This window comes from Conger conger, chromosome 6, assembly GCF_963514075.1.
Source record: "Conger conger chromosome 6, fConCon1.1, whole genome shotgun sequence".
NCBI classification, from domain to species: Eukaryota; Metazoa; Chordata; class Actinopteri; order Anguilliformes; family Congridae; genus Conger; species Conger conger.
The window spans coordinates 17470761-17485251 of record NC_083765.1 but is presented as its reverse complement, the minus strand read 5'-3'; the positions used below and the strand labels follow the sequence as shown (position 1 = coordinate 17485251).

Sequence of the window (14491 nt, the reverse complement as noted above, 5' to 3'; positions counted from 1 at the left end):
AGGATGAGAAGGAGTAAAACACTTTAGGACTGAGTGATCTTTTCGGCTGCATTGTAAAGGGGTTCTTAGGATGCTTTGAGTCCCTGTAGAAATGAAGCTCAATGTCATGTCATAGGAGGCTTTCTGTAGAGATTAGCCACCCCTGCAGTTCTCTATCCTGAGCAAAGCACAACCAGAGGTCACCATGACAGGACATTGTACTCTAAACCAAACCACTTCATTTTAAGAACCGGAAATTGTTCAAACTAAAAATAACTGTTCAATATTGCTGTGATATTTCAAAGTTTGCATAGGCTGTAATCCTAACAAAAAATAATACCTTGTATCTCTTATGCATTTCTCCACAATACATGCATACATGCTTTCCTTAAAAACTACATATAATAATTCAGTGATAGATGCTCTTTCAATTATTCCAGTGATAATTCCACAGGCGTGTTGCCCCAGAAACAGGCTTTAGTACAATGTAATGAATATAAATGGCTCATTTGACTGGACTGAACATAAGTGCCTTTATATCATTTTGAAATGATGCAGTTACATTAAAATGTGTAATGGTTGTCAGTCTGAAAATGAACAATTCATATGAATGCACATAGGTTATGAAAGGCTTTATGAGTAAATATTGACCCATTTTACATTGAGCATTGTTCATGTGTCACACAGGATAAAATTATTACTTCCAGTCTATTTAATAACTCAGCAGTGCAGGGAAATATGTCACTAGTCTGTTGCACTGTATGTCCATGATTTCAAGGAAAACTATCTGCCAACAGATCATCACTGTGAGCGCCTTTTATTTCTTTCCTGCCACAGTATTGTAACTCCTTATTTACACAGTTACATTGTTTTATATCTGAGCCATTTCTATAGAGAAGTTACTTCATGCACAAGTGGTACAGGCAGACTGCAGGCACCTGTTTGACCAGAGGAGTTGATGTTGTGTGATGGGACATCCCTACTGACTGGAACCCATCCTCCCTCCCCTGCACAGGGGCGCTGGCATGGTGACTGCACCACAAGTAGCGGAGTAGCAAGACAAGCCACCCAACATACCCAAACTTTTTTTTAAATAAAAAATGCATCACATGTAATCTGTTTCCAGTAGATTAAAACATAGAAAAAATTCTCACAATAATGATCCAACATGGTACAGTCCTTTGATGCATAAAATTAGTCTTATTGTTTATTGTGTTACCAGGCTAAACAACCCCAGTGCCTACTCCGCTGTTAACCCTCAAACAGATTTGAACTCCCCCAAAGCATGTCTGAATCCTGTCTTCTGGTCTGCAATCCTCTGTCATGCATTTCTTATCATCCCAACACACAGCAGACTGCAGAGAAAAAAGCCCGCTCACTGCTTTCATTCTCCTTGTTAAATGTTCCCATTATGCATCCAGTGCTAAATATAGTTTATCTGATTAAGCACGTGAGCACAGCTGCCTCGTAGTTCTGTCTCCGTGCAACACTGCTTCTTTTTTTTTTTTTTTTTCTGAGACCGGGAATTATTTTTTTCCTACTGCACAGAAATGCTGCAATGCGTCTCACAGCACAAGACTGGGTCAATGTAACAGTGCTGGCAATAACCGCCAGCCAACTATCCCCATGGCAACAGCCAATAGGAGAGCTGCATTCTCTGTATGGAGGAGTACAATATTGTTGTGACAGCACCACACAGAGGTGACTATGCCGGTATGATTAGCTAATAAGGCTTCTCTCGGATTGCCAAAGATTTTAAAACACGGACCAAAAAAAAAAAGGGGGGGGGGGCGCTCCCACCCTCAATTGCAGTATGTTATGTGATAATCTGGCACACGCCATCACGTGTTGCTTTAGATCTGCCTCGTGAGACAGCTGCAGATTAGCAAAAGCTCTTGGTTTGCTTGACATTGCTTGTCTGTTAAATTTGTCATGCAGGAGATCACTTGAATGTTTTATTACAGGGGTACATATGTAGAGCTCAGCAGTAATGATGAGGAAGATGTAATATACTGTATATTCATCTTCACAGTATTAAGATTCAGAACCAGAACGCGGAAGAACCAAATGATTTATTTCCTCAAAATATTTTTCACTTTAAAAGCCCCCATTTGGAAAAGGTGCAGTCCTGGCACTTCAGCAGTTCTATAAATAGTTTGTGTTTTCAGTTCTTTTTTTCTTTCAGTTCAGTTCAGATTCTGTTTCAGTTCATAATCATACTCTCATGCCAGCATAAATGAGATCCTTCATCACACTGTCAGCAGTTACATCCCCTCAATCCCAAGTTAATAAAAGTAAATATTGAACAATAATGAAGGTCTATTTCATACATTCATTGTGAATACATCTATTAAAAGTTTTTTTTTTCCTTTTTATTGTGATCCATATCATAATGGATTATCTAGTAGATTTTTCCTGTCGTATCATGGTTATCTGCATTTGCAGTTGGTCCACTGGGGATTAGGCCTGAATAAGAACGTGACTGAATTAAATTATTTTTGCTGAATTCAGGTAGAATACAATTATATTACTTTATCATCCTTTGCATGAATTATTCAGAATGGAATTGAAAATAAAAGCAGTCACAGTTGATTTAGATAAGGACTTAAGATGGTTGCTTCTATAGTAAGCTAGCCCATCCTCTTTACCTGCAAATGGAGCCTTCACACATCTCCACACTAGTATATATCCCATAATGTCAGTCAACCTCTGATATTCAAAGAAGGTACTAAAATAGGCTCTGTGGAGACTGAATAGTGACCACTCTTGATTTTAGATGACTCTAATCTTGATAGCATTCTATATAGTATTGCTGTATTAGACATAATATTGATTTAACAATGATGGATCACAAAAAAAAGATGTGTAGCATTTTTTGCTTATGTCTCTTTTTCATTGTCTCTTGCAGGACAGAGAATTTTGCAGTACAAAAGTGAAGTCCTTGACACTGTTGTTTTAGTAAATCCATTGGAAGATACAATTGCCTCAGAGGTATGCTTCATTCATTGTTTAAAAGGAGTAATATCACTGAAGTGAAAACTTATTGCACAAATATTAATGATATAATACTGACATTAGTGAAGAATCTCGAGCATAGGATACGTTTGTCTTTATATTGTCGAGTCCACATTTCTCGTAAATGCATTATTGTTGATGTTGAATGGTATGCAAACATATGGCCACAAGATTCATGCAAAATGTATGCATATTTGGCATTTTAAGGGAAGCATACAGATTCATATTGCTAATTCTTCATTTCTATCCACCTAGATTAAATCAGCGATCACTGACCCTGCAGCACACAAGCTACTGGTTCTAAGTGGTCAGAGCTCAGACCAGGGCACTGATCTCATTCTGCAAAGTGGGGTGTTCACTTTCAAAAACTTCTCAGACATCTTTGCTGATCCTGGGGTATGAAAGACGGATTTTCATCATATTAATGGTGTGGTCTAATGACCTGCAGTAGTCATGTAAATAAGCACATATGCTAGTGGATCTCTGTCTTTGAGGATTCATTTCTGGATTAATTTGATCTATGGACAATGGTGGTGGGAATTTTGCAGTTAGCCTAGAGTGAATGTGAAATTATAGTTACTAAGGCCAAACCTGTTCAATGTAAATAACAAAATTGTATATGCAAGCATATGAAGAGCTATTGTAATGGTGTTGCACAATTTGACAGGTACTTTAGTCTAATCTGGTCTGCCGAACATAGGTGACCTTGGGCTATTTCTCTTCTTTCCCACTTTAGGTTAGTCATCTGTTGAGTAAAGCCACCCCTGACCACCGGGCCACGCTCACGGTATCCTGCAGAGGGGAGGGTGGCTGGAGCTCCCTGGGGCAGCAACAGCAGGCACACTTTAGGGAGTTCCTGGATTACAGACTGAACTCTGAACCTGTGCTACCTGAAATGGAGGGAGTCACCGAATTCACGGAGTACATCTCGGAGACAGTGGATGTCCCATCACCTTTTGACCTCTTGGAGCCACCAACTTCAGGAGGGTTTCTCAAGCTGTCCAAGCCTTGCTGCTACATTTTCCCTGGGGGAAGAGGAGACTCTGCACTGTTTGCAGTCAATGGTTTCAACATCCTTATAGATGGAGGCTCTGAACGTAGATCGTGTTTCTGGAAGCTTGTCCGGCATCTGGATCGGATTGACTCCATTTTACTCACTCATATTGGAGCAGACAATCTCCCTGGTATTAATGGACTCCTGCAAAGGAAGATAGCTGAACAAGATGAGGAGCAATCACAAGGCTCCACCACCTACAGTGACTGGATGAAGAATCTGATATCTCCAGAGCTTGGTGTTGTGTTTTTCAATGTTCCTGAAAAGCTGCGGATGCCTGAATCCACCTTAAAAGTCAAACGGAGCATTGAAGAGGCATCCCTCACACTGCAGTACCTCAGCAAGCTGGGGATCAAGCCTGAGCCACTCTTCAGAGTGGTCACCAACACAATTGAGCCTATTACACTCTTCCACAAGATGGGTGTGGGCAGGTTAGACATGTATGTTCTGAACCCATTAAAGGAAAGCAAAGAAATGCAGTTCCTCATGCAGAAATGGGCAGGCAACAGTAAGGCTAAGACTGGAATTATGATGTCTAATGGAAAAGAAGGAGAAATATCTGTTCCCTACCTGACATCGGTTACAGCTCTAGTGGTGTGGCTTCCAGCTTGCCCTACTGAAAAGATTGTTCGAGTACTGTTTCCGGGAAATGCACCCCAGAACAAAATCTTGGAAGGACTTGAAAAGTTAAAACACCTTGACTTTTTACGGTACCCTGTGGCTACTCAGAAGGATATATCTTCTGGTACTCCCCCTCCAGTGATAAAACAGACAAAAATTAAGCAAAGAACTGACAGCAAAGAAAGTCTTAAATCCTCTCCCAAGACACATTTAGCATCTAAAGTTGCCAAAAAAGAGGCAAATGAGCATGAGGATACATCAGTTGCTGAAACAAAGAGTGATTCTGCAAAAGAGAACAAGGTTGAAAAGAAAGAAAAGAAACTGAAAGAGAGTGATAAAGCAAACAAACCCTTGAAAGTGAAGACAGATGTGTCTGAGACAGCAAAGCAAGAAAAGAAGAAGCTGTCAAAGGAGAAGTCTCTGAAAAAACACACCAAGGAAAGAGTCTCCAAGATGGATGAGAAGAAAGACAAAGAAAAGAAGGAGATCAAAAAGGAGAGAAATGAAGTAAAAAAAGATGATTCAACTAAGAAAGAGGAGAAGAAAGAAACCAAGGTGAAAGAAGACAAAAAAAAGGACACTGCCAAACCAGAGCTGAGAAAGATCACTCAACCTGACCTGAAACCCTTCACACCAGAGGTCAGAAAAACCTTGAACAAGGCAAAAGTTTATGGGAAGCCTAAAGCAGAAAAAACAGACAAAAACAAAGCTAAATCTGCCAAGGAACAATCAGCTAAACAGCTGCTTACAGCAGGAACGACTGCTAAAAAGACTCAACGAGAGACAAAGGTAGTTGTAGAAGACAGGTCCATAGTATCTTCCCCTGAAGACCTCACAAAGGATTTTGAGGAACTGAGAAGGGATGAAATGTCCACACAGGAAGCAAAACTGGTGCATACTGCAGGTAACAGTGTAATCCCAACTCCTTTTCAGAAAGAGGAGGCTGGAGAACGGATTGTTTCCAAAGCAGCCAAAACAGATGAGGGTAAAATGACGACAGATGTGGAAGCTGATTCCCTGCATGACAAAAAACAGCTTTCATCAAAACAGAAGACTGAATCACAAACCAGAACTGGAGATAAATTTGAGGATGGGGGAGCAGACATGGAGGATAAAGATAGGAAAGATGAAGAAGAGAGGATAGGTACTGTCCAGAAGAAGACATTGGATGAAGAAGAGGATATAGGTATGGGGGAAAAGGACAGGAAAAACATTGGGAGGCTGGATAGAAAGCATGAGGAGGAGAAAATGGAGAAATGTGAAAAATATATTGCAAAGAGTGAAATGAAAAAGGAGTTCAAAATGACTGAATCTGAGGAAGAGGAAGAGGAAGATGGATATGTCATTGAAAAAGCAGAACTGGAGGAATCTGAAGATTTAAATACAATTGCCGAACAGTTGAAAATTAAAACTGAAGAGGGAAACCAAGCAAAACTTGACAGGGAATGGAATGCTAAACATTCTAAAGGGGAGGGAGTTGAAGATGCATATCACTCAAATGTGGGAGCTAACATTGCATCAACTGCACAAGGTGCCACTGCAGCAGATCCCATCTCATATATCCAAGATGAGACCATTCCTGGTTACTCTGAAACTGAACAGACTATTTCTGATGAAGAAATACATGAGGAACCTGAAGACAAGATTCCACATCTTAGATATGAAGTTGGCAGCTATGATATTTCAGTTCCAGATGATACTGTCTCTTTTGATGCCATCCATGGTATGCGAGAGATGAAAGCAGCAGCTATGCATGATGTGTCAGACTTAACAGCAAAGGGATATGTCACAGGGCAGGATCCTGCATTAGCTGTCTATTCCACCAATATTATCACTGCACCATTGGCAGAAGAAGAACATGTTTCCTCTGCTACGTCCATAACTGAATGTGACAAACTATCATCTTTTGCCACCTCTGTTGCTGAAGACCAGTCAATAGCATCTGTGACAGCACCTCAAACTGAAGAAACTGGAAGAAGCTCTTTGCTTCTTGACACTATCAATAGCATACCATCCTCAATCCGTACTGAGGCCACCCAGGGAAAGGAGTACTTGCATTCTGCTGGGACTATCTCACCAACTTCCTCCTTAGAGGAGGATAAGTGCTTCAAGTCCCCTCCTTCAGAGGAGTACCAACCCAGTGCAGCAGAGGTGGAGGCTGGAGGCAAGATCACACTAGTCCATGAGGAAGAAGATGAAGAGGATGAAGAAGATGAAGATCAGACTCCCAATGTTGAAATTCCACTTAGTAAGCTCCAGGAAGGTTATGCATCTTCTTCTTTGTTCCAGGACAGGGAAAGAGATTTTGGAAAGCACCCTACATCTATGACATCTCCTATTTCAGCGTCTGCTGTGGATAAGCCGGAACATCCACCCATCATGTATGGAATGCAGGCATCAATCTCCAAAGATGTCAACATATTTGGAAGTGCTGAAAAAGCAATATCTCCACCACCCTCTTTCTCCAGTTCATTTCAAGAGGGGGAGGAAAGGTGTCTCAGTCCTGATGAAAGTACTGTCAAGTTAGCTTCACCAACACAGTCTGGGCCTACTAGTGCTGGCCACACACCTTTCCATCAGTCTCCAGTGGAGGAAAAGACTGAAACTGAGAAGTCCCAAGGCCAACAGCAGAAAAAAGATGAAAAGGAAACCCAACAAATGGCTGTTAAAGTAGATGAGAGAGAAGACAAGAAAGACAATGCACAAAAACTATCACAGAAAGAGGAGAAAAGACCCATTTATTTTGAGGAGACAGGAAAAGAAGAGGAAAAAGACTATAAGAATAATATTTCCAGAGAAAGAGTGATGTTTGCAGGAACAGATGAAGAAGACGATTACTATGAGCAGGGGGATTTCAAAACACATGGTAAGACTAAATATATTGAGGAGAAGGAGAGCCGGTTCCTAGATGAGGAGTACACATGTGAGGTTAAATCCTACACAGATGAGAAGATAGTGGGAAAAGAAAAAGATCAAGGGAAAGGCTTTGGCTATGACTACCTGCAAACAACACAAGCTGTATCAGATAACAAACTGGATACTTCTTACTTAGGTCAAGGACCCAAAACTCGAGGTCTGTACTCCGATGAAGAGGAAGATGAGGAAGATGATGAAGATGATGCCATTTGTATGGGTGGTGCAGGGTCCAGGCCTTTGTCATTAGAATCGAGCAAATTAGATTACATGTCTCAAGATTTAACCTCTGATTACTCATCCCAAAGAGGACCCACTAACCAAACAAGAGAGACTAGTGATGGATATGCATCCACAGTGCCCATGACTAAATTCCCAACAGATGAATTACAAACTTCACCTTACCATTATGCTAAAGACCAGATGAAAGAGTTGCACGGTACTTCTGATTACTACTCAAGGGATACATCAGATCTGGAAACAAAGGTTGATGAGAAACCAGGAAAGGAGCTACCTTCTTCATATTTCCACTTGGAAAAAGATGTGACACATACATCCTCTATGGACAAAGAAGATGGTGATTTTATGAACAAAGACAAAGAGAAAGACAAGTATCATCCAGATGAAAAAACAATCACAAAGGATTTTGAATTGGATTCAAAGAAGGGAGTCAAGTTCACTGCAGGATATGATGAATCAACAGGAGTAGATGCTACTACCAGTAAGACAGCAGTCGGTGAAAGGAAAACAGGAGAAGACAGCAAAGATGGAGCAATATCATTTAACAGAATGGATCGCCACACAGTTAATTTTTCTGAACCTGAAAGAAGTGTCCATTTCAATATTTCTTCCTTCCCTGAGAGAGGACACAATGAGAAAGGTCAAATGGAAGAACATGAGAGGGAGGTGACAAGGAGACAAGATACTCCTTATGTGGATGGTAAGAGTTTTACATACACAGAGATTTATGACAATAAATCACCTCCTGCAATGGAGTCATATTCATTTGCCTCTGTTCATCAGCAGGATTACCCTTTTAACTTGGCAAAAGAGAGGACTATAGATAAGGATTCTGTAAAAAAGGACACATCATTTCTCTCAGGCGACAAAGAATTTTCCACATCATCATGGGGTCAGTCAAATCTGGAGGTCCAAACTACCACAGCCTCAGGCTTGGGTGGTATTTGTCAGAAGCAGCCTATGGAGGCAGAAAAAGATAGGGAAAAAGAATCTGCTGAACCGGCATCAGGTCACTTTTCACTGGAAAGAAGTGGTATTTTTTCTTCTCAACGACAGCCTGATAAGGATAGTCAGGAGAGTACAGCCTCCTACACTGAACCTTCAGGTCAACACTTAGATGGCAACATCCTTGCATCTGAGCATTCTTACAAAAGTACCTCTGTCGCCTGCAAATCTACGACAAACCCCTTTGAGAAAGAAGCTGTTGTGGAAAGAGGACACACAAGGTTAGTAATGGAAGAAGAGGATGAAGAGGATGATGATGAGGGTACAGGAGATGATGAGGAAGTGAATGACTCAGATTTGGAAAAAGGAGCAAAGGAGAAATCTGAAAAAGAGTCTAAAAGTCCATTTGGTGATGTCATCAGTTCTAAATTCCCAGAAATTAACCAGAAGGAAAGCTCTTCTGAACATGGGTACAGCTTTGATATCAAGGGAAAGCCTTCTATATCAGCACCTTTTGAGCTGACTGGTGGCAGCAGTAGCCAGCACACCAATGATTTTCTTGAAAAGAGCAGAGTTGGTGCTTCCACCCCCTTCACTGCAAGCTATACAGATATAGGACTAACCGGATCTAAAGGATATCCCTCCGGATTTGAGTATTCCTATGGTGAGGATAGCAAAGGTTCTTTCCTTGATAGCCAGGTAAGGGAGAGGGCACAGGACGATGACAGTCCTGATGATTCTGACTTCCCCATGCTAACTAAGTCAGGTGAAGATAAATACTACCATGGTGAAAAAGATGTCGAGTTTGATAAACAGAAGACTCCAGATATTTTAAGTAAAAAAGCAGGGGATGCCTTTTCCTCAGGTTTTAACTACACCACCACATCTGCCACTGCATATTCATCTTCCTCATCTTACAGTTATTCTTCCTCTGCGTCTGCGTCACTATCAACAAGCCGTCAATTTGGAGAAGATTTAGAGACACCCGCCACCACCTCAGACACGCTCTTTAAACCTGATCCTGATAGTGCTGGCTTTGAATATTCATCTTTCAAAGATGAACACTCCCTTGTGATGGACTCACCTTTTTCTAGCTCTGGGGGGTTAGTAAAGGATGAGTATCTTGAGGTCTCTGAAAAGCTGACCACTGCCACAACAACTGCTGAATCAACCTCCAGCCTTACAAGATTTTCTCCACTCAGTCCTTTTGAGGAGATCAAACCCTTCCCTCCATTTTCAACCACAGTAACAGAAAAGGGGGGACAGCATTCTGATCCCTTTTATAAGCCTGAATGGGCTGATGAATCAAGACTGGCTGCAGGTCCAGAAGTATCTGCACCTTATTCTCAGCTGTCTCAGTCTGCTCAGGGTCTGTTTGAGGTCTCTTCATTGCAGCAAGCAGACTTGAAGGAAAAACATTTATTGGAAGAGACAGAGGACAGTGAGGAAGAGGAAGAGAGCACCTTACCATCTAGAATTGATTGCCAAAGATCTCCACCTCTTGACCAATTGGAGCAAAAGGGAGCAACACCATTCATGGCTGGACAACAGGCGGTCACCACCTCCAGCACAGTCAGTCCTCTCCCAGATGTCCTATCATCATACCCCTCCCAAACTCAACAGGGTGATCAAGGAGCAACTTCCAATGGGCCAACAGAGGTCGGCACAATCCAGCCACAGCCTTCATGTGGATTCACCGAAAGACCACATACTGGAACATCATTTTTACAAAGAACAGAGCAGAAAGGTGTAGAAAACACTACAGATGAGAAGAATGAGAGGGATGAAGAGAAGAAACTGAGCAGTAGCACATATGAATGGGGACTGCAGCAGCAAAGAGGTATGTGTCCAGGAGCTTCCCCTCCACATTATCGAGATGAAGATGATTATGAGGAGGAAGAGGAGAGGGAACCAGAGCGTCCAGCTCGTCCTCTCTCCCTGGGTTCTGCTGACCAGACCTTTCACTTGTCATTCTACTCAGAATCAAATAAACCAGGAGATGATTCTGACTTCCCTCCTGATGTCTGTATGGGGGCTACTTCTTCATACACATCCTCAGGGTCTGCTGGTTATTCCTCTAGTGAATACAAGCATCGTAAGGGAGAAATTTCTCCATCATTCATCAACCCAAGCCCACATCACCTTTCCAGTGATGAAGAGGAAGAGGAAGATGAAGGGAGTGGCCAGTCGCAGGAAGGAGATGACAACCAACAACCTTCTGTCAAGAGGAGATCACATACACACCAACGTCACCACACTCACAGTCAGCATGGAGAGGACAGTAGTTCCCAGCACTTCCCTGGTGCTATGGCTATTGGGCTGGGACTGGCTGGAGAAGAAACGCCTCCAACTTCTGTGAGTGAATCACTGCCTTCACAGTCGGACTCTGATGTCCCGCCTGAAACAGAGGAATGCCCATCAATCACAGCAGAGGGAAACCTGGACTCAGATGAGGATGCAGATTATTTGCCCGTGGATAAATCAGTCGCAGCTGGCGGAGGAGGCAACCATCACTCATCCTCCTCTAGGTCCACGGAACGGACTCATGATCCCCTGCCTACACCAATGATGGACCCTTTCCCTCGTCCTCCACACCCTGATGTGTGCATGGTTGACCCAGATGTTCTTTCTAGTGACCAGAACCATGCAGATAAACTGCTCAAGAAGGACACGAAGGCTAACAAAGGCTTGCGGAAGTCCCTTGGAAAGCCAAAGTCAGCCTCTCCATCCCGTAAAGCAGAAGGCAGGGGTAAGAAAACTACTGCCCCTGTTAAACAGGACTCCTCACCAAGGAGATCATCTCTAAAAAAGAAGGAGGGAGAGAAGGCATCAAGGATGTCAGATGGGCAAGGATCCAGAGAAGACAACCCTGGAAGAGTACTTGTCAATGGTGTTAAGAGCAACCCTGGTATGTGGTATGATTCTGTATTTTTTATTTATTAATTGTTTGCACTGTGATGAAAAGAAAGAACCATAACCAGAAGAAGAAAGAGCCTTTCTAATGATGCATGTCTGTATTAAGAACATTGTTTTCCCTCATCCTTAGGTTCCAACTCACAAAAATCCAGTTCTGTTGTTCCCCCTGGACCGCCAATCTATGTAGACCTGGCCTACATCCCAAATCACTGCAGCTCTAAGAATGTGGACCAGGAGTTTTTCAAGCGTGTGCGTGCTGCATACTATGTGGTGAGCGGAAATGACCCAGGCAGTGGGGAGCCAAGCCGTGGAGTTCTGGATGCACTTCTTGACGGAAAGGCTCAGTGGGGTTCCAATCTCCAGGTAATAAGACACTTATTGTATCTTTTCTTTCTCTGTACAGCTTACTCACTTCTTTCCCTTAAATATCATCAACATTCCTTACAGTGGGACATTTGTAACAAAATGCCTTTTCTCCCATTTCTGTCCTCTCAAAGGTGACCTTAATACCTACCCATGACACAGAAGTGACCCGAGAGTGGTACCAGCAGACCCATGAGAAGCAGCAGGAGCTAAACATCATGGTGCTGGCCAGCAGCAGCACTGTCGTAATGCAGGATGAGTCTTTCCCTGCCTGCAAGATCGAGTTCTGAACCCACAGGTTCAGGTTCCCTGACTCAGTTTTAGTGTCTCAACATACAGTATGTCCCCCTATCTGTCTCTAGGGCTATGTAGTGGTCTTAGTTTCAGCCTCATAAATACATTCCCTCTCATTTAACACCCACACGGCTCAATTTATTGCCATTACTATCCCATTTTACTGGAGTCTTGAATGTTTTTTTTCTGTGTTTGTCACTGAATGATCACTGATTCTAGTCATTACAAAACAGATACATATAAACCATACATGAAAGTAAGACACAATACATATATTTCTCTGGATTTCTTTGGCTAAAGGTTAACACTATCTTTAAACATGACACCTGTATAAATACAGTATTGCTATCATGAAATGCAGCAATGAAATATAAGCAATCTCTATAGTATTTCACTCTTATTGTCCCCAAATGCAAGTTGTGTGTAGGGTCCCGAATGGGAAAATATATTATAATTTATTTTCTTTTAATTCAATATTGGATTTAATCAAAGCACAAGTAATCTTGCAGGATGTAGCCAACACAACATGGAAAGTTCAGCAAATTTCTTGAATTTGAAGATAAAACTGTTCCTGTTAAGTAATTTGCTCTTCATTTTGTAATTATTTATTGTATTTATTTGGCAGACCTGCCCAGAGTGTTTTACTGGAATATTATAGCAATATTTATTAAATACATTTTAATTCTTGTATTGTACCCATTATTCCTACCACACACTTGCCCTTTGCAAATAAAGTCGCTGGCCAAATCTATAGCCTTTACATTCACAAAAGGCAGTGCAACTGAGTTTTAAGTCATGTCCACATTGGATATTAATTTCCAAACCTCTGAGTGCCATCTGTCCTACTAACACCAGCTTTGGTGGCAAACCACTCCTGTGCCTCTTGGTGTTGGCACAGTGTTTATAACATTATAAACACAGTTCAGAGGACCCTTTAAAGCTTTGTTTTTAGAATTGTAGTTAAGCCATTAAAAAACCTTGAATGTTCAATAACATTTTAACATTAGTTCAGAGAATTAATCATTCGTCTGCTATATCTGAGTTGATACAAAATTAATGTAGTCTAATCTGAAATCTTGAGTTTCTTACTTGAGTTTGAGACATTTCTGTCTCTAGCAGAGAAAAACACAGAAAACAATACGGATGTAATTGTTGTGGTCGTGCTCATGCAATTTGATTATATTAAAATATAATGTGGTTGGAGGACTCTTCATTTTCATGTGGCAAAAGGTGATCTAATGCAACCTAAACCGAATTATCAAATTGTCTTCTGCTTAGCTATGTGGTTATCTATTTCAGGCAGCTAGTTTCAGTTGAGAATCTTTCATTTTTTATGTTAAATATTACATTGAACACTGTGTCTTTGTATGAAAGTGTGCATTTATTTTGGCTTGAGGTCTCAGGCTGTGATCAGGCTAGTTGGAATTGCTGCACTGAAGAGGAGGACTGTATGTCTCTACTACTGCACACAGCTCAGCTGAATGAAAGCTTTTGTTTCCAACCAAGCTCTGATTTCTTTCGGCAGAATAAACTGCTGGCTTTGTTTGAGCCCTGTGTACTCCCAAGGAGTGAGTGAAAACATGTACAAATATCCTGGTGTGTAGTAATCATTTTGGCTAACCTCACTGGCTAACCTTCTGCTTCTGATGATTGTAACGGGGGGGCAAGGGGGGGCGGGGGTGTAGCTCTACAACTATTGAGTTGGCCTTTATTAATTGTAATTAATTTGCAAAGAGGTAAATGCACATTTTATAAATACTGAAGTAAAATGATTGCAATGAAATGTCAACTAATAATAAAAAGATTAATTGAAGACAGATTTGTTTAGGAACTGGCTTAGTTTATTCACAGAGTCATGGCTGAGACACTTATCTTTTATTGTTCATACCTTCTAGGTAAAGTAATGTCTGATTCACATAGCTATTTTAATATATTTTTCAAGATGTTCAGATTGGCACGGATGGTGCAGTGGGTAGCACTGCCGCCTCACAGCAAGGAGGTCCTGGGTTCGAATCCCCGTCGGCCGGGGCCTCTCTGTGTGGAGTTTGCATGTTCTCCCCGTGTCTGCGTGGGTTTCCTCCGGGTACTCCGGTTTCCTCCCACAGTCCAAAGACATGCAGGTTAGGCTGATTGGAGAGTCTAAATTGCCCG

General features: G+C 41.7%; 1 protein-coding gene across 1 annotated transcript in view; it reads left to right on the top strand.

Annotated features, from left to right (window-relative positions):
* Positions 1 to 13027, top strand: part of map1aa (microtubule-associated protein 1Aa) — a 46312-nt gene extending 33285 nt beyond the window's left edge. The window contains exons 3-8 of the mRNA XM_061244224.1: positions 2888 to 2970; positions 3250 to 3390; positions 3731 to 5560; positions 5603 to 11675; positions 11814 to 12046; positions 12181 to 13027. Of these exons, the coding sequence (XP_061100208.1) occupies positions 2888 to 2970; positions 3250 to 3390; positions 3731 to 5560; positions 5603 to 11675; positions 11814 to 12046; positions 12181 to 12336 (8516 nt within the window). The 3' untranslated portion in view covers positions 12337 to 13027. The remainder of the gene's footprint in view (positions 1 to 2887; positions 2971 to 3249; positions 3391 to 3730; positions 5561 to 5602; positions 11676 to 11813; positions 12047 to 12180) is intronic.
* The last annotated feature ends 1464 nt before the right edge of the window (positions 13028 to 14491 follow it).